Raw genomic sequence first — 20038 nt, forward strand, 5'->3', positions numbered from 1 at the left:
TGGAGAAGGGAAAGGATCATGGGACGGAAGGCCTAGGGAGAAAGAAAGTGGGAAGGGAGCACCAGAGGGAGATAGAGTGATTGTGAGACGGGCAGAGAAAGAAAAGGGGGAGGAAATAAATAAATAAATAAGGATTAGGGTGAGAAGGGGAGGAGGGGCATTAATGGAAGTTAGAGAAGTCAATGTTCATGCCATCAGGTTGGAGGTTACCCAGCTGGTATATAAGGTGTTGTTCCTCCAACCTGAGTGTGGCTTCATCTTGACAGTAGAGGAGGCCATGGATAAACATATCAGAATGGGAATGGGACGTGGAATTAAAATGTGTGACCACAGGGAGATCCTGCTTTCTCTGGCGGACAGAGCGTAGGTGTTTAAGCGAAATGGTCTCCTAGTCTGTGTCGGGTCTCACAAATATATAAAAGGCCAGACTGGGAGCTCCGGACGCAGTATACCACACCAGCTGACTCACAGGCGAAGTGTCACCTCACCTGGAAGGACTGTCTGGGGCCCTGAATGATGGTGAGGGAAGAAGTGTAAGGGCAGGTGTAGCACTTGTTCTGCTTAAAAGGATAAGTGCCAAGAGGGAGATCAGTGGGAAGGGATGGAGGGGATGAATGGACAAGGGAGTCACGTAGGGAGTGATCCCTGCAGAAAGCAGAAAGGGGGGTGGAGGAAAAGATGTGCTTGGTAATGGGATCCCGATGGAAGTGGCAGAAGTTACAGTGAATTATACATTGGACCCAGAGGCTGGTGGGGTGGTAGGTGAGGACAAGGGGAACCCTATCCCGAGTGGGGTGGCGGGTGAGGGCAGATGTGCGGGAAATGGGAGAGATGCATTTGAGAGCAGAGTTGATGGTGGAAGAAGGGAAGCTCCTTTGTTTAAAAAAGGAAGGCATCTCCTTCGTCCTGGAATGAAAAGCCTCATCCTGAGAGCAGATGCAGCGGAGATGGAGGAATTGTGAGAAGGGGATGGCATTTTTACAAGAGACAGGGTGGATAGAGGAATAGTCCAGGTAGCTGTGACAGTCTGCAGGCTTATAGTAGATATCAGTAAATATTTTCTTGGGTCAGACTACACCAGGACAAACCACTCACAAATCAATTTCGCTTAACATATTTTATTACTTCTTACAGTTCATTTTCTAACCCAGAAAAACATACAAAATACCCAGTCACTAGATTTAAAAATCCACACCGTAATTTCTCACTTAGTCTCGTATGTTAACAAATTGTGCCAGCAATATTGCACTGGCTCACTAATGTCCAGCATATCAATTTCAACATCTTTATTTCATAACATCACATCGTCATAACCCATGTTATCTGGCTGTCCAATCTTCACAGTCTCTGGAGTTAATATACCAACATGCTCTTTCAAAAGCATTTTATTTTACTACTTTTTAATATTTAATTACAAATTTAGTCATTTGACTACATTTCTATTTTTTTAATCTATCCCAAGCATTCCTCTCCATTTCACTTCACTTATGTGAAGCACTGTAATATTACTTTGTAAAGGGCACAGTAGAACTACTAGATGTTGCTATAACATTTAAAAAATAAACAAGAATAGTTGTATTAATTGCTAATTTAGGACTAGGATTATTGGTCACAAGGACAGTATGTTTAGCACAATTGATTCCCTCCACTCTCTGTAGGAAGTTTGTACCATCTGTCTGTGACTGTGTGCGTTTCTACCAGGTGCTCCAGCTTCTAGACTTGCAAGTTAGGGTTACCAATTTGTAGCATGCTACGTTAGCACCGGAAACAAGTCAATATTTGTATGGTTCAATGTCGATATGATAAATAAAGTCTTTAAAGGACAGAATACAAGATGATCAAATATTTCAATAGGATTCTGTGGTTTTCCATTGCAATTAATGGAAATTATCTATAAGATTACATTGCAAAGTAAAAAGGTTTTACAATAGTGCACATTTGAAAATGAATTTGATTACCTTTGCAAATCTATGTAAAAATATGCAAACATTAACACTAAATGGGGAACTAGAATGTTTTATATAGGAAGTGGGCTTGATAACATAATTATTGTTTGTCATTCCTTGTACTTGAGAGTATGGAGTGAAATAAAAACAAATATTCAGTAACTATTTAAAACTTATTTAATATACATGATGTGTCAGGCAGCCCTGGTTGAATCACAAATAGAATAATTGAGTTGCAAAAACTACAGTGTATCGACAGTAAATCTGCATATTTGTACCATATGAAGCCTGAAACACTAGAACCAGAAGATTACTTTCCTAAAATACATTTGACATACTGATAATCTTTAAACAAAAATAATGAATTCATACTTCAGTTGTAATTTACATAGCACTGTAAACTGGCACCTCTTATTTTCAAGGATGTCCACAAATTTACGTCTGATAAGGTCCTCAAAAAACTAGGGTGATAAAACCGCTTAACTATTACGTTTGATGATAAAACCTTCGTGGTTTTAAAATGAATAGTTAAGTGCAATTTAACAGTACACACTAAAATTATGCACAGTGTGACACAAGACTCTTTTCCATAGTACCCAATACAGGATCAATCAACACTATTCATTCACTGAAATGACCATAAGTAAATAGTCTATTGCAAGATCCAGTTTACTCATATCTGCATGAATATACACATGTATACAAAATGAGGTCTTCAAACAGTTATAGCCAGAAAATAAACTCCAACTATGCCGTTAGGCTTGGTGATAAAGCTTTCCTTTGTGCTTTTAGGTTGAATTAATAGACACACAATAATTCTCTCATGAGAGCTACAGACCATTTGCAATCAATATACTTTATGTTAGCCATGTGCATTTGATACCAACATATGGTTCTGCCACTATCAGTTGCATTTGAAAACATGAAGAGCTTATTTACCACATTCCAGCAGCAGTTAAAACTATTTTACAATTGATTTTGTGGGCTGCTATTACATTTGCAAAGTCTATCTCTATTTCTGCAATTATTCAGAAACAGCAGGTTGATATTGTTCTATGTTCTTGGAAGTGAGAATAGCAGGAAACTGGATAATTAAAGACAGCAAGTAGAAAGCAAAAATACAAAAAAGTGGAAAGAAATATAAAATGTAATAGATTAAAACTGAAATGGAGAAGTACAACTGAAAAATTAGAAAGAAACATTTTGGAGAAAATAATAAAATGAATAAAAAGAATTAAGACAAATAGGCCAATTTTAAACCACATTTGTCAGCTTTATGGATAAACCTAATTTAAATGTTATGACATAGAGTGATGGGATTTTTCAATTTTGTCTTCAATATTAGTCAGATTATATGACATGATTCCATATATTTTACAGAAAACCTATTAATCACCTATATTGGTTATTTAAAAGAAAAATCTCCAGCTTATCTACCAGGATATCATTATACATTCCAATAAATATAGTTATGTTCTGCAAACATGTTACCATAGTGCAATCCCCAATGAAGTTGCAAACTGTTAAGCAACTACAGATACCCATAATGCTACTGCAATTTGGGCAATAGAAATTCGCTCTTCCAGAATTCGCTACCAAGAAATCTGGAATACAAAATAAAATTTCAGACATGAAATTTATGCGGAGAAAGTAAACATTTTTTCCAACTTGCATTTCTTGATGCACATGCAGTTGGCACAGTTCAACATTACGAAAAATTTTCTGACGGATTGTTTTCTAGGAATGCAACCTGCCATAATGCAATGTTCGTCAGTAGTTATTACGAATGTTATTTCAGAATAGAAATGAGATTTCAGTTATGTAAAACATGTAAATTGCAATATAGCAGATTAAACCAAACAAAGAAACAAATATTGACACAGTAGTATAATGACATAGCAAAACAAAAACTCCTGCTCTGAAGTTATGGAAAAACTGCTACAGGAAACAAGGAATCAAATTTTGTATATGCAACACACATAAAATGCTGGAGGAACTTAGCAGGCCAGACAGCAACTATGGAAAAGGGTATAGTCGATGTTTCAGGCCAAGAGCCTTCAGCAGGACCTGTTGAGGGTCTAAGCCTGAAACTTCGACTGTACTCTTTTCCATAAATGCTGGCTGGCCTGCTGAGTTCCTCCAACATTTTGTGTGTGTTGCTTTGATTTTCAGCATCTGCAGATTTTCTCTTGTTTAAAATTTGTATATGCTCTTATGTTTAGATAAATTAAAAAGGGTAAAAAATACCGAGTTATACCAGCTTCACTTAATATCCAATTTATAAAAATCTATTTGAAGACAACATTACAATTCACAGTAAATAATAACAAGCTGTTTCACCATTACTGGAATAGTAGAACCAGAGTACATAACCTGTGCATGAAAATGGGCAAATTCAAAATGAAGCTGCAAATATATCAGCATCACTATTTCTTGTGGCTTCAACACCTCCTCCAAGTTGAAAGACAAGCCAAAAGAGCTCAATTTATTCTGATAAAATTGAACAACTTAGAGATTATTTTGAAATACAGCATATGGCCTGTGGTAGCTAGCTGTGCCTCAAGTGGTAGCATTCCCATCTGACTCAACAACTTGTGGTTTAATTCTAGAATTTTAAGGACCAATATTACTCTGTACAATACTAAGACTGTACACTACTGGTGGTAGTCTTTCAATGATAAGACCTATTTGCCCTTTTAGAAAGAGAAGCAGAGGTGTTGTGAGAGATGGTGAGGAGGAATGATTCAATATACAAACGGAACATGACTGTATTTGCTGCTGAGTGGCAGGATGCAACAATATTCAAGAAAAGATCAAAGACAGATATCTGGGAAGAAGCAGTAAGAAGGTGAGGAGATTCTTTGTATGTGAGACAAAGGTAGTATCCTTAGCTGGACAATGGAGGAGGGGGATGTGGTTAATGGTATTCGGTAGTAAAGTCTTCTCTTATTATAATGAAAATCTGGACACAATAAAAACTAAATCATTAAATGAAAGTAATTATTACATTTTATTGCAGAAGTAGATCAGAGGCTCCTACCATGATGTGAGCATGATGGACCACTTTACCCTTGAAAAGCAATTTATTTTTCTAGTACAGAGGATTGCAGATAATTGGGCCATTGGTCAATCGAGTCAGCCTCATATTTAGGACAAATCTTGAAGAACAACAGCTAATCAAGACAATAACTGGGATCTTTTTTATTTATTTGGGATACTATGCAACTTAATTGGGATAGACTGCTGCTGAACAGTTTCTAACAAGGGTCAGTTGCTTGCACTGTGTTGCCATTAGCCACTACACCGTGCTTGGCTTATGTTAACCATTTGGGCAGACAAACACCGATTTAAAAAACAATGAATTTTGACCATTCTTTTACAATTTGACTTTATAACATTTCAGACCCTTGCTAATATGCCATGAAAAGATACAGCACTAGCTGAGAAATTACCCTACTGGATCAAATTAAAAGACATTCTCCTAACACCAGTTATTTATTGTTGGATTATGACATTACTTCATGCAGAAGGGCAATAAACGCAGTCCATTATCTGCACTAGGTGTCTGTGCTGATTTTGTTCATTTACAGTGAATCAAACAAACAGATAGCAAGCAGTGGATGAATTCCCTTCATCGATAACTTTTAGGAACTAATGCACAGTTTTATAACACATTAGTAGTATTGTAATTTATTCTATATTTCATTTAAATATTTGATTTATTTATATAAATGGTAGTTTTTTTGTACCTTTTTAACTATTTCCATAAAACTTTGGCTAATTAGGACAGCCACTTAATTGGGCCAAAATGTACTGGCCCCGATGCACTCTAATTATCCGAAATTCACTATACTTCATTTTTAGTTTCCCCCACACTCATCTTGCTTACAATACAATAATTTGTTCTTACACTATTTTGTCGATCATCTCAATTTGACAAGCTCAATGAAAACACATTGTTATTCAAAGAATCATTTACTTGCTGAATAAATTTAATATTTATGATGCTTTATTTATATCCTGGTAAAGGTAGCTTTTGACCATCTTTTGCTTCAAAGAATGTGTAAGAGAGAGTAATTGTCTCTACACGTGCCATTGATGGATCCTCTGCAAACTCAGGATCAATGTAAAAGAAAACTGGCATGTCCACTTCTTCATGGGGATTTAACCGTTGCTCCTCAAAACAGAAACACTGAAAGACATGAAGAGACAGCATTACTGAGTTAGTGTTATATCAGTATGCATATAATTGACTAGTACACACGAAACAAATAGATCTATGAAATCAGATCAACAAGTTAAGTTTACTTTCTCTTTTGAACCAAATCTAACTCTTACTTTGGGCAGGATTTTTCAAAAGGAACCAAGCAATTTCATAAATTGTGAAAGAATAATACTTTATTATGAATGTTGCTTATTGAATGATATGAAAGGTCATGAACAATGCCCTGGTCAGGCAAAACTTAACTATTGATCCCAGTTCAGACCAGTGACAAACTGATTTTCAAGCTCAACATACAATGCAGTAATGAAATATGACACTGACGGTTGGTTTCAATGAGCTGAAGATATTTCATCTTCTCAGTCCCAAGGGAATAGACCTTAGCATAAGAATAGGAAAGGTAAATCTATAGCGCTTTTAAACTATAGTGAAATTAAACTTCTTCTAGATAAACAGCAGTAGCTTTAAATTGACAAATATAATTCTGAACCGACCAAGTATGATTAATATAGCAAATGGACTTCTAGGTAAGGTGGTCAAAGGAGCAAGGTAGAAATAATTTGGCAAGAAATATTTATTCACAAAAAACTTCTAAATTAAAAGACAGCAAATCATTCAAGTTAGAATCAGAGTAAGGAGCAAGAGTAGGCTATCTGATCTTCAAGTCTGTTCCTTCATGAGTCAAGATCATGTATGATCTTCTACCTCAGTTCCATTTACCTGCATTATTCCCATATGCTCAATTTATTTGGAACCCTAAAATATACTAATCTCTATTATAAGTGAATTTAATGACTGAATTTCCACAGTCAATTTGAATAGAAAATAGAAGATTCACCAACCTCTAAGGGAAGAAATACGCAAAGGAGCTGGTGGAGCTCAACAGGTCAGACCGCACCTATCTTAATGAGTCTTAACCTGAAACATTAATTGTTCATTTCCCACTGTTAACTCTGCCCTATCGGCCGAGTTTCTCCATCTCCTTTGTGTGTTGCTCCAGATTTCCAGCATCTGCACTCTTGTGTCTCTAAGGCAGGGGATCTCAACCTTTTTATTGCCATGTACCAATATCATTAAGCAAGGGGTTCTTGGAACCCCTGCTCTAAGGGAAGAAATATATTTTCACCTTAGGCATAAATGGACCATCTCTCATTTCGATAGTCTGTCCCTGCTCTTCAAACATTCTCCCTGCACGCAACTCACTCAGCCCTCTAATCATTTTTTAAGTTTCAATGAGACTGTCTCTCATTCACCTAAAGTCTAGAAAATACAGGCTCAATTTGGTCACTCTCCTCTCATATCACACACCTATTCATTAAATGTTCATTGAACTCTTTCTTCAGTGGTCTTATACCCAAATCCTCTTATAACAAGTATACCATTAAAAAATAAAATACTGCAGATGTTGGAATATAGAGCAACAAACAATCTGCCAGAGAACTCAGCATTTGAGCAGCATCTGCGTGAGGGAAAGAGCTGCCACCATTTTGGGCTAAAACTCTGCATCAAGACTGAGTTCCTCCAGACGTTGGTTTGTTGCCTACATTGTCTGTCTAATTGCTCATTACACTTGCTTGTTATCCCTCAGGGTGCTGGAATTGATATATCTAATTGCAATCAGAACTTACTTGCTTATTTGATAAAAAATTAGATGTGATTAAATCTAAAGTTTAGATTCACAAATTATAAACTGATAAACAGATTACTCAGAATTAACATTCAGTGAATTCTTTATTGCTTTTTCTTGTTGAAACTATTTATGGGTGGTGGGGTGGAGAACTCCCTACCAAAGGAACTGTAAGGCGCTCCTTCCCCCTGCTAGCCATTGGGAAGGTGTAACACCTGCTTAGCACCCTGTTCAGGGTCAATGAAGCTATGGGAGCAGGTGGTAGATGGCTGTATGAGAAACTGGTGCATATCACAAGCCTTGATTATGCAACCACTAACGCCAGGCAGGCAATCTCTGAAGAGTATTGAGAATGGCCGGAGTAACCTGTCTTGCAAAGACACTGCTCAGAAGTAGGCAATGGCAAACCACTTCTGTAGAAAAAATTGCCAAGAACAATCACGGTCATGAAAAGACCACACTGGCCAACATCTCTTGCACAGCACGTACTGAACAAACTATTTATCAAAAAAATGATGGCTAAAATACTACAATGCTTAAAGAAAATGGAGACCTTCTTATACTGCGCTGTTGTTACCAGTGACTAGGAAGATTTCTTTATGACAAAAATTACTCAGTTAACTGTGATAAACGCTGTAAATTTAGACTAACAGTTTATCTGGAATTTGTCAAGTGATTAGTCAGTAGCATTAAGTGCTGGGCTAATTATCTGCATGGTGACTTTCAGGCCAAACCAAAGCTACAGCTGTCATTGCAATCACTGGGAGGCAAGGATATTTAAAAACTGTTTTCACAGACGATCTTTTCCATTTAACTGCCACAATTTCTAGAATCTAATCTACCTGGCACATCGTTCCCTCCCTCTCCCAACCACTACTGCTTTCTGCAGGGATTGCTCCCTACGTGACTCCCTTGTCCATTCATCCCTCCTCAGTGAACCCCCTCCTGGCATTTATCCTTGCAAATGGAACAAATGCTACATCTGCCCCGCACCTCCTCACTACCATTCAGGGCCCCAAATTGTCCTTCCAGGAGAGGCAACACCTCACCTGTGAGTCTGTTGGGGTCATATACTGTGTCTAATGCTCTTGGTGTGGCCTCCTGTATATCGGTGAGACCCAACGTAGATTGGAAGACTGTTTCGCCAAGCACCCATCACTCCATCCGCCAGAAGAAGCAGGATCTCCCAACGGCCACCCATTTTAATTCCACATTCCATCACCATTCCAATATGTCATTTCATGGCCTCTTCTACTGTCACGATGAAGCCACATTCAGGTTAGAGGAACGACACCTTATATTCCGACAAAATGCTGGTGGTGCGTTCCACCAGCATTTTGTGTGTGTTGCTTGAATTTCCAGCATCTGCAGATTTCCTCGTGTTTGCGACCTTATATTCTGTCCGGGTAGCCTCCAACTGGATGGCATGAACATTGATTTCTTGAACTTTGGGTAATGCCCCCCCACCCCCCACCATTCTCCATCCCATTTTCCCCCTCTCACCTTATCTCCTTGCCTGCCCACTGCCTCCCTCTGGTGCTCCTCCCTCCTTTCTTTCTTGCCTGGCCTTCTGTTCTCTCCTATTGGACACCTCCTTCTCCAGCCCTGTATCTCTTTCACCAATTAACTTCCCAGCTCTTTACTTCATCTCTCTCCCTTCAGGTTTCACCTGTGTTTCTCTGTCCACTCCCCCACCTTTAAAATCTACTCCTCAGCTTTTTTTCTCAAGTCCTGCCAAAGGGCCTCGGCCCAAAATGTCACTTGTACTTTTTTCCCCACAGATGCTGCCTGGCCTGCTGAGTTCCTCTTGTCTGTGTTACCAGTTCAGGAGTCTGGTGCAGGAAAATTTAAATATGCAGGACATGTGCCTTCAATAAAAACAGCAACCTTTGCTTATGCCTATGGCTTTAAAATTGAAAAGATCATAAACAAAAGGACTTTGGAGGTATGACAATATCTGGAGAGTCCTTATCCACATAGCTTAAAAGCACTGCCTAAAGGAAGTCAAATCATCCGTTCAATGTACATTAATAAAAGTGTTTTAAAAGTATCTTTTTTCAACCTCTGCATCATTGTGTCCATACCTGTATTTTGTTGAAGTACTGCCCTGCATCAAATGGTACTACACTGTAGGTAGAGATCCCAATAATTGGTGTATCAGTGGGGTTCTTCGCTTTGTAAAATGCCAGAGCAGTTTCTCCAGGAACAACCTGGAACAAAACCAAAACAAAGGTCATATGGATGCCATCTTTTCCTTAACGTGACTGGTCATAATCAATGTAAAAATGTTTTATAGTAAGCAGAGCAAAAGCAATCAATTTGCCACTCAGTATAGTAACGTGATAAATAATAAAACAGTGCTATGTTCATACAATAACAGGGCTTTGAAAAATTTACTACATTTGGCAGACAATGCTAGTTGTTGTTATTAACGCACATTTCACGTCTACCAAATATCTGGTCAAATGTATGTTAGGTTTTCATGGAATTGTTTAAAGAACAGTGAAGCAGATGAGGCAACTTGAAAGGAAATTTCAGATGTTACTGCCTTTGATAACTACTATTTAAATTACGGGAGCTAGTCCAGAAGATAAAGTCACCTGGCATTCAGAATGAATTAGCTAATTCGATCCAACGTTGGCTTAGCAGGGCAATTCAGAGAATGGTAATAGTTGGTTGTAAGACTGGAATCCTGAGACTAGTGGTGTGTTACAAGAATGGTACTGCGCCCATTGTTGTTCATCATCTATATTTACGAGTTTTATGATAATATGCTAAACTGGATCAGCAAAATTGCCCATCTGGGAAAATAGGCAGAAAAATGACATATGGAATTTAATGTAGACAAGTGTGAGGTGTTGCACTTTGAAAGGACAAAATAGGATAACACATACACAGTAAATACACAGACTCTAAGGCTTGCAGATGAAAAAGGAAATGTGGGAATACAGATTTATATTTCCTTGACAGTGGCATCACAGGACACATACAAAGTAAATGGTAGGGCTCTGAGTAGTGTGGTAGAACAAAAGGATCTGGGAATACAGAATCATAATTCCTTGATAGTGGCATCACAGGTAGACAGGGTTGTAAAGAGAGCTTTTAGCATATTGGCTTTCATAAATCTGGGCACTGAATACATAAGTTGTGATGTTATGTTGAAGTTGTAGAAGATATTGGTGAAACCATATTTAGGGTATTACATGCAGTTCTGGTCACCTACCTGTAAGAAATATTGAGATTTATAAGGATACTGGTGGGACTTCATAACCCAAGTTATAAGCAAAGATTGAATAGGCTGGAACTTTATTCCCTGGAGTGCAGGAGAATGAGGGGAGATTTGCAGAGGTATATAAAATTATAAGGGATATAGAGTGAATGCATGCAGGCTTTTTACCCTCGGGTTCGGTAAAATGAAAACTAGAGATCATAGGTTTAGGATAAAAGGTGAAATATTTAAGGGGAATCTGAAAGGAAACATCTTTACTGAAGAAAGTAGTACAAACATGGAATGAGGTGCCTGAGGAAGAGGTAGATGTGGGGTCTATAGTAATATTTAAGAGAGTTTGGATAGCTACAACGTTACTGGTTTGGAGGGGCATGATCTGGGTGCAGGATGATGGGACTAGACAAGTCAGGTGAGGCCTGTTTCTATGTTCTAATACTCTATGACTCTAAGAGTTGGAGAGGTGAACAAGGGCGTATGGAAATATAGTGATCATTACATGCCATGGAAACATTTGTTTAACCCAGAACAAAAATGGAACAGCAAACATTAGAGGCATAGTTAAATTTTTGGACAACATCTCAGAGGATCTGTCCCAGACCCAATACACTGATGCTATTATGAGCAGGCAAGCCGGGTTTCTACTTTGTTAGCAGCCTGAAAGGATTCAGTATGTCACCTAAGACTCTAACAAATTTCTATAGATGTACTATGCAAAACATTCCGACTGGTTTATTCACAGCCTGGTATGAAGGCTTTAAAGCACATGGTTGCAGTAAAACTGCAAAGGGTTGTAGACTGAGCCAGTTCCATCACAGGCATAACTCTCCCACCATTTTTTGAAAAATGATGTGTCTAGCTGTCATTCATCACTAAGGACCCTCACTATCCAGAGCATACCCTCTTTACCTCAGTTTATCAGATTTCTGAATGGTCCTTGAACATCACCTCATTATTCTTTTGTTTGCACTATTTGTTTTTGTAATTTATAGTAACTTTATGTCACTGTACTGCTGCCACAAAAAAACAAATTTCACATCATATAAGTTATTGTTAAAAAATCTGATTCTAAATTTGAAATACCATTGGTTTAATTTAGAACATGGGAATAGGACTTCACAGAAAGTTGCACAAGGAAGGCCATCCAGAAATGCACAGGAAAAGTCAAGTCTGCAGGAACAAAGGCTTAGCTGAGTTTTTCAGTAGTAGATAAACTGAGGTTGGGATGGTGGCGGGTGCGGAGGGAGAGGGGCTAGTACTGGGGAGACAGAATCTAGAGTTGGAAAGAGGTGGGCTTAATTATGGTGGAAGCAGATAAACCAAAGGTTTATATGGCATTAAAAGCAACAAAGTTGTGAACTATGTCGTTCCATTTCAGAAAGATGTGAACAAATGCAACACTTTGTCGTCAGGAAACAGAGCTTCCTGTGAGAGGACAGGCTTTGGTCTATTCAATAATTTTACAGAGCAAACTTTTCATGCTGTACAAGATGGCAAAGAATCTGAGATTTAAAGATAGCGGAGAGGTCAAAAGTGGCTGTAAGAGCTGAGTGCAGGTAGCAAACATGTATAAACTAATGTAGTGTAACAGGAAGTTATAAGAAAATGGAATTCATTCTCTCAAATACTTTTTAAACTTTCCTATAGGAATTACATATTTATGGTAAAAGGGGATGGGTGCATGAATGCAATGGGAAGTGGGATTTGATTTGGTGTGTGTAGTAGAGAAGACAGAAGGCAAAAAGCCTGGTTTGGTGCTTTAACATTGATTGTGTCCCAAGTCCAGAAGATGAAATAGACTAACTTCCAAGGCAGTCAGTTACTTCTTGTTCCATTTACTAATTTACTAATTCATGTATTGTGCAATTGAAAGTCCTGGATTAGAATAATGCCTCAAGACCAAAACTTGTGTTGTTTATGACTTCCTAGTTTAAGTTGCATAGTTGAGAGATCAGTTTCTCCACATCAAATACATAAATAAATTACTCACATAGATTTCAGTTTGCTGGGGTCTAAAGTTCCACTGAAGGCTGGAATGAACATCAGCATTGAAAATAATTTTAATAACTCGATCCTTCACTGGTTCCATAGTTGCTACTTGTTCCACACTGTGACCAGCTACTGCAGTTCCACCCAGTCCTGTCGTCTGAAAGCAATTTGTTAAAACTAAAGACAACTTTCTGAAACTAGGAAAGCTTGGAATTTTTATATCACACAACTAAGTCAACATCTTGGTTCCACTAAGAATAATGCACTCTTCTATTTAATTTCTCCATTTTATGATGAGACACGGAATTAATGATATTGACTGAAGGAGAAATATTGGCCAGCTTTCCAGAAGAAATATTGCCTTAGAATTTGAATAAGCAAAATAACTTGGTTGTTGCTTCTCCCTATTGTGCAGAAATAAATTCAAAATCCCACATTTTTCCACCTCAAAGCTTTACTTAGAAAGTATACTGATTATTTTAAATTTCATTGCTTATCTCCAAGAACACATTTACGATGATCACTTAAACAAGCAAGTATTTTTAAACACTTGTAAATGTCTTCATATTATGTTTATTTTGATACAAGCCAGTAAATTAGTTGTACGCTGGGACAAGCATAAAATTTCACCGACCTGGCAATAGAGTCTGTAGAGAGGCACGGCAGCATACGACATGCCAATCATCCCAATTGCTGTTGCTGCTATGTATGTAAGTACAGTTTTATTCCTCTTTCTCCATTCCTCTTCCTGATTTCTAGTAAACGGATTGTGACCCTTGACACTTCTCACTGGTTGTAGGGACGTCACATTGTTCAGTTTCTGAACAGTAAACCGATTAAATGTGGAATATAATCTCGGTAAATTAAACTGTTGTAGGCTTCTTGCACAGGCTTTACAAGAGGGCATCACATAAAGTTTTGCCCAACAGGACCAAAGCATGTTGACGGTTACCCAAACCGATCTTTTCTTTTTTCAACGCCGATAGCAAACTGCAGCCTACTTCAAAGTCTGAAAAAAAATTGAAATTCAGTGGAATATATTAAAAAGAATATGTTTCTTCTTGGTGCATTACCAGTATTCCTTGAAGTTTAAATATTGAGATAGAGTCCTGTATTAAGACCATAAGATATAGGAGCAGAAGTAGGCCATTCAGCCCACTGAGTCTGCTCCATCATTCAATCATTGGCTGATCCAATTCTTCCAGTCATCCCCACTTCCCTGCTTTCACCCCATACCCTTTGATGCCCTGGCTAATCAAGAACCTATCTATCTCTGCCTTAAATACTCCCAATGACTTGGCCTCCACAGCTGCTCATGGCAACAAATTCCACAGGTTTTGTTGTGGAAACCCTCTGACTAAAGTAATTTCTCTGCATCCCTGTTCTAAAAGGACATCCTTCAATCCTAAAGTCGTGCCCTCTTGTCCTAGAATCCCCACCATAGGAAATAACTTTGCCATATCTAATCTGTTCAGGCCTTTTTCCATTCGGAATGTTTCTATGAGATCCCGCTGATTTTCTGGAACTCCAGAGAATACAGCCCAAGAGCTGCCAGACGTTCCTCATATGGTAACCCTTTCATTCCTGGAATCATTCTCGTGAATCTTCTCTGAACCCTCTCCAATGCCAGCATATCCTTTCCAAAATGAGTAGCCCAAAACTGCACACAATACTCCAGGTGTGGTCTCACGAGTGCCTTATAGAGCCTCAACATCACATCCCAGCTCTTATGTTCTATACCTCTAGAAACAAATGCCAACATTGCATTTGCCTTCTTCACTACCAACTCAACCTGGAAGTTAACCTTTAGGGTATCTTGCACAAGGACTCCCAAGTCCCTTTGCATCTCTGCATTTTGAATTCTCTCCCCATCTAAATAATAGTCTGCCCATTTATTTCTTCCACCAAAGTGCATGACCATACACTTTCCAACATTGTATTTCATTTGCCACTTGACCATTCCCTTAAACTATCAAAGTCTCTCTGCAGGCTCTCTATTTCCTCCACACTACCCGCTCCTCCACCTATCTTTGTATCATCGGCAAATTTCGCCTCAAATCCATTAATACCGTAGTCCAAATCATTGACATATATTGTAAAAAGTAGCAGTCCTAACACTGACCCCTGTGGAACTCTACTGGTGACTGGCAGCCAGCCAGAATAGGATCCCTTTATTGACACTCTCTGTTTTCTGCCAACCAACCACTGTTCCACCCATGCTAGAAACTTCCTTGTAATTCCATGGGCTCTTATCTTGCTAAACAGCCTCACATGTGGCACCTTGTCAAAGACCTTCTGAAAATCCAAGTACACCACGTCTACTGCATCTCCTTTGTCTACCCTGCTTGTAATTTCCTCAAAGAATTGCAGTAGGTTTGTCAGGCAGGATTTTCCTTTCAGGAAACCATGCTGGCTTTGGCCTATCTTGTCATGTGCCTTCAGGTACTCCATAATCTCATCCCTAACAATCAATTCCAGCAACTTCCCAACCTGGGAGAGCCAGGTATATTTTCCATCACAATTAAAAAGTTACTAATATTACAACCACAGAACTTATCTTGATTGAAATCATCTAATTTCTTAATAAATGTTGCATTTTTTTCTGTTCTTTAGGTCTAACACACCCTCTAGTGGCTCACAAAAACTAGTACATTACCACCAGTCACTGGTGCAAATATGACCTCAATACCAGAGTACCATTGATTAGTTATCAACAGTATGGCAAGGGCAAATGACATCTTACGAACTTGCCAAATTTTTTTCAATTATAACTTTAGTGTTTAGTTCATTTTGTTAAATGTTAACAGTTATATAAAGTACCTAAGTAATATTTACTCAATAAACCATTGAACAACCCCAGCAGCAAATTCTCAGGATTGTCAGGAATATGTAGCTACATCAAATTAGTCTGCAAGACTTTGAATCTGCTGTGAGTCCTGAATCTAGTTTGAAAAGGAAATGGAAGATGAAAGGGAAGAATGTCAGCCCTTGGATTAAGCTAACCAGAAAATGAAGGTGGAAAAAAATCGACCAAAAGCAAATAATAATACAGGTTAAAAAAATAATAAATCAACTTGGATATCATGGTTGGAAACAGCTGCCTACTACTCTTTGAGGCCATTGTAGTTCCAACTCCAATACAGTTAAAACCTAATACAGTATAGACTAAAGTGTGAATTACCTTCCTAATGTAAGATTATAAATCATAGGATTAGAATTAGGCTACTTGGCCCATCAAGTCTACCTTGCCGTTCCATAATGGCTGATTTATTATCCCTCTCAACCACATTCTCCTGCCTTCTTCATGTAACCTCTGACTCCCTGACTAATCAAGAATTTATCAACCTCCAGTTTAAATATACTCAATGACTTGGCCACCACAGCCGTCTGTGGGAATGAATTCCACAGATTCACCACCCTGTCGAAAGAAACTCCTCCTCATCTCGGTTCTAAATGAGCATCAGCCTTTGTTAGCCACAGTTGCCTGTTCCCTAATGGGCTCAACCAGAAGCTACTCTAAAAAGCTATCTTGTGGGCATTCCATCTCTTTCGGGATCTGGCTTTATTACATACCTTTTCTATCTCCTGATTTTATTTATATCCCACCTCCTGGCTACTATTCTGGGGTCTATACATAACTCCCATCAGTGTCTTTTTACTCTTGCAGTTTCTTAAGTCTACACACAAGGATTCTACATTAAACTTCTCCAACAGCTCTAGGAAACCTGGCCATAAGGATATTAGTGCCCCTCTGGTTCAAATGTAATCTGTCCTTTTTGTACAGGTCATTACTTCCCCAAAAGAGATTCCAATAATCCAGAAATCTATTTTGTTGATTTTTTTTTCTAATGACAACCTTTCTTTTCCATTTATGGAATGCTGGGATCACTGTTGAGACTTACATTTATTGTCTACCATAATTGATTTAGATAGTGGTGGTGAGTTGCCTTGACCCTCTTTAATCTTTATGGTAAAGACGTTGTTAAATCAGGTAAATTTGTAAAATGAATTTGAATTCCATAATGATAGATGGGAACCTTTTGGATCCAATGCCAAAACACAGTAAAAGACTCCCTTCCTCACTGCCAACAACTCCACTGGTCTTTGTATCATCTGTAAACTTGCTGATTACACTTCCTACAAAGCCATCTGTCATTTTTGTCTAATACAAATGGCAAGGGTCCCAGCAGCGATCCTTGTGAAACATGACAGATCATAGCATCCTGCTGCTAAAACAACCCTCTGCTATCACCTTCTTCCTTTTGTTGTCAAGCAATGCTTAGATCTTTGCTGACTTGAGTCCTTGGCTCCTAGCCTTTTGGACCAGTCTCCCATGTGTGACCTTACTGATGTCCGTGTAAACAACTCTACTGCACTGTCCTCATCAAAACATTACTGGAATGTGTGGCAAAACTTGTAGACTGCTCCAATAGTACAGCACAGTCACAGAACCCTTCAGCCCATGCAGTTGTGCCAAATTAATTAAGCTAGTGTCTCCTAACTAAGCTAATGCCTTCTGCCAGTTCAGTCAGTACTCCTCCATTTTCTGTGTAACTATATGCCCATCTCTCAAAAATATCTCTATTGCATCTGCTTCCACCACCACTCCAAGCACCCACCATTCTGTTTCAAAAAAATCTACATATCTCCTTCTGAACTTGCCACTTCTGACCAAATCAAACAACTTGTTACCAGGAGGTCCCCATTATCTTTATCATTGGTTTGTTGAATTAATGCTATTAAGACGATAGTATTACCCAAATTTCTATATTTATTCCAAGCATTACCAATTTTTATTCCTAAATCTTTTTTTGATATTATTGACTCCAAAATATCCTTGTATGTGTGGCAGAATAAAAATCCTAGATTAAGTAAAAAATATTTACAGAAGCCTAAGAAGGAGGGTGGTTTGGCTTTGCCAAACCTGAGGTTTTACTATTGGGCAGTTAATATTCGATATTTAATATTCTGGACACAAGAATCGATTATAGCAGCTTGCCCACAATGGGTAAGTTTGGAATGTAAATCTGTACATGACTTTTCATTGTTTTCTATTTTAGGATCTTCGCTTCATTTTGCTTTATCTAAATCGAACAAACAAATAATTAATCCTATTGTTAAACATACATTACGAATATGGTTTCAATTTTGTAAATTCTTTGGCTTTAATAAGTTTATCTTATCAAGCCCTATTATATCAAATTTTTTTTTCAGCCCTCTTTTATGGATCAAGCCTTTGTATTATGGAAAACAAAAGGTATAACATGTTTTCGTGATCTATTTTTAGACAACAGTTTTATGTCCTTTGAACAGCTATCTAATAAATATGATTTGCCTAAAACTAATTTTTTTAGATACTTGCAAGTTAGAAATTTCTTGAATAATATGTTAGTTTTTTCCAAAATTATGTCCAATGGACATCACGGAAAAAAATTTAGCTCTGAATCCTTGCCAGAAGGGTTTAGTAGCCATCATTTATAATATGATCATGAAAATACAACCAGAAGTATCAGAAAAAATTAGAAGGAATGGGAAAAAGAACTTCATTGTCTTATACCCACTGAGCAGTGGGAGAAAATTTTACAATAGTCAATTCTTCTTCTATTTGTGCTAAACATGCCTTAACACAATTTAAGGTTGTACATAGGGCTCACATGTCCAAGGATAAACTTGCTCGATTTTATTCTTATGTTAATCCAACCTGTGACAGATGTCATTCTGAAGTTGCTTCATTGACCCACATGTTTTGGTCTTGCCCTTACTTGCAAAATTATTGTAAAGATATTTTCAGTATTATTTCAACAGTTCTGAATATCAAATTGCAACCGCATCCTATTACAACAATTTTCGGTTTACCAATGGTGGATAATAGTTGTTTATCCCCCTCAGCTCGGCGGATGAGTGCATGTGTTACATTAATGGCTAGAAGATCTATCCTATTGAACTGGAAAGAAATTAATCCTCAAACTATATTTTAGTGGTTTTCTCAAACTATTTCTTGTTTGAGTTTAGAAAAAACTAGGAAGTGTTGTCTTTGACCCTTCAGTTAAATTTGAAGAAAATTGGAGACTATTTATTCAACATTTTCATATGAGCTAAACTGACTTTTCCAAAATCTTACTTTTATTATCCTTAATTATTTGGATGGAGGTATGGAGTTACTGAGGCTACTGTATATATTTGACATAATGCAATGGCCAATGTTGGTTAGTTTTTTTTTCTTTTCTTGGTTTTTTTTTTCTTACTTACTCCATTTTTTGTAATTACTATGAGTTTGGGAGGTTATTATATACGGATAATCATCTATTTGTATTTATACTTTAACCTATTAATTATGTACTCTCAAACTCTCTGTATTCATGTTTCATTTAGGTTTGTTTAAAATTAATAAAAAGATTTAAAAGTAAATGTAATGCACTCTAATAATTAAAAAAATTAACCCTTTAATAATTTTTTTTACCCCCTTGGTCCCTGCTGAAGTGTTTGCAATAATGTGATGTAACTAATGCTTTAATTGTTACTCACTTTCATTTGACATTTTTCCTGAAATTAACTTTGCTTTGGAATGTTCTTCTGGTAATATTCACTCAGCTGTTAAGATTTGTATTTATGTAATGGTAATGGTAAGACTCTTGGCAGTGTGGAGGATCAGAGGGACTTTGGGGTCCGAGTTCTTAGGACACTCAAAGCTGCTGCACAAGTTGACTCTGTGACTAAGAAGGCATATGGTGCATTGGCCTTCATCAACCGTGGGATTGAGTTTAAGAGCCGAGAGGCTCTGTTACAACTATATAGGAACCTGGTCAGGCTTCACTTGGAGTACTGTGCTCATTTCTGGTAGCCTCACTACAGGAAGGACATGGAAACCATAGAAAGGGTGCAGAGGAGATTTACAGGGATGTTGTCAGGATTAGGGAGCATGCCTTATGAGAATAGATTCAGCAGCGGAAGATGAGAGGTGACCTGATAGAGGTGTATAAGATGATGAGAGGCATTGATTGTGTGGGAAGTCAGAGGCTTTTCCCAGG

General features: G+C 37.9%; 1 protein-coding gene across 5 annotated transcripts in view; it reads right to left on the reverse strand.

Moving 5' to 3' along the window:
* Positions 1-1102: 1102 nt before the first annotated feature.
* LOC132398112 (cytochrome c oxidase assembly protein COX11, mitochondrial) overlaps positions 1103-20038 on the reverse strand; it is a 44986-nt gene continuing 26050 nt past the window's right edge. For 4 of the 5 annotated variants that reach the window (XM_059977099.1, XM_059977097.1, XM_059977095.1 and 1 more), the window contains exons 3-6: positions 13645-14019; positions 13012-13167; positions 9880-10005; positions 1103-6138 (exon numbers count right to left, since the gene is read on the reverse strand). In XM_059977099.1, coding sequence (XP_059833082.1) covers positions 5956-6138; positions 9880-10005; positions 13012-13167; positions 13645-13950 — 771 coding nt within the window. In that variant the 5' untranslated portion in view covers positions 13951-14019 and the 3' untranslated portion in view covers positions 1103-5955. The remainder of the gene's footprint in view (positions 6139-9879; positions 10006-13011; positions 13168-13644; positions 14020-20038) is intronic. The other variant, XM_059977100.1, reaches the window with a different exon arrangement.

Source organism: Hypanus sabinus, chromosome 8, assembly GCF_030144855.1.
Source record: "Hypanus sabinus isolate sHypSab1 chromosome 8, sHypSab1.hap1, whole genome shotgun sequence".
Lineage (NCBI taxonomy): Eukaryota > Metazoa > Chordata > Chondrichthyes > Myliobatiformes > Dasyatidae > Hypanus > Hypanus sabinus.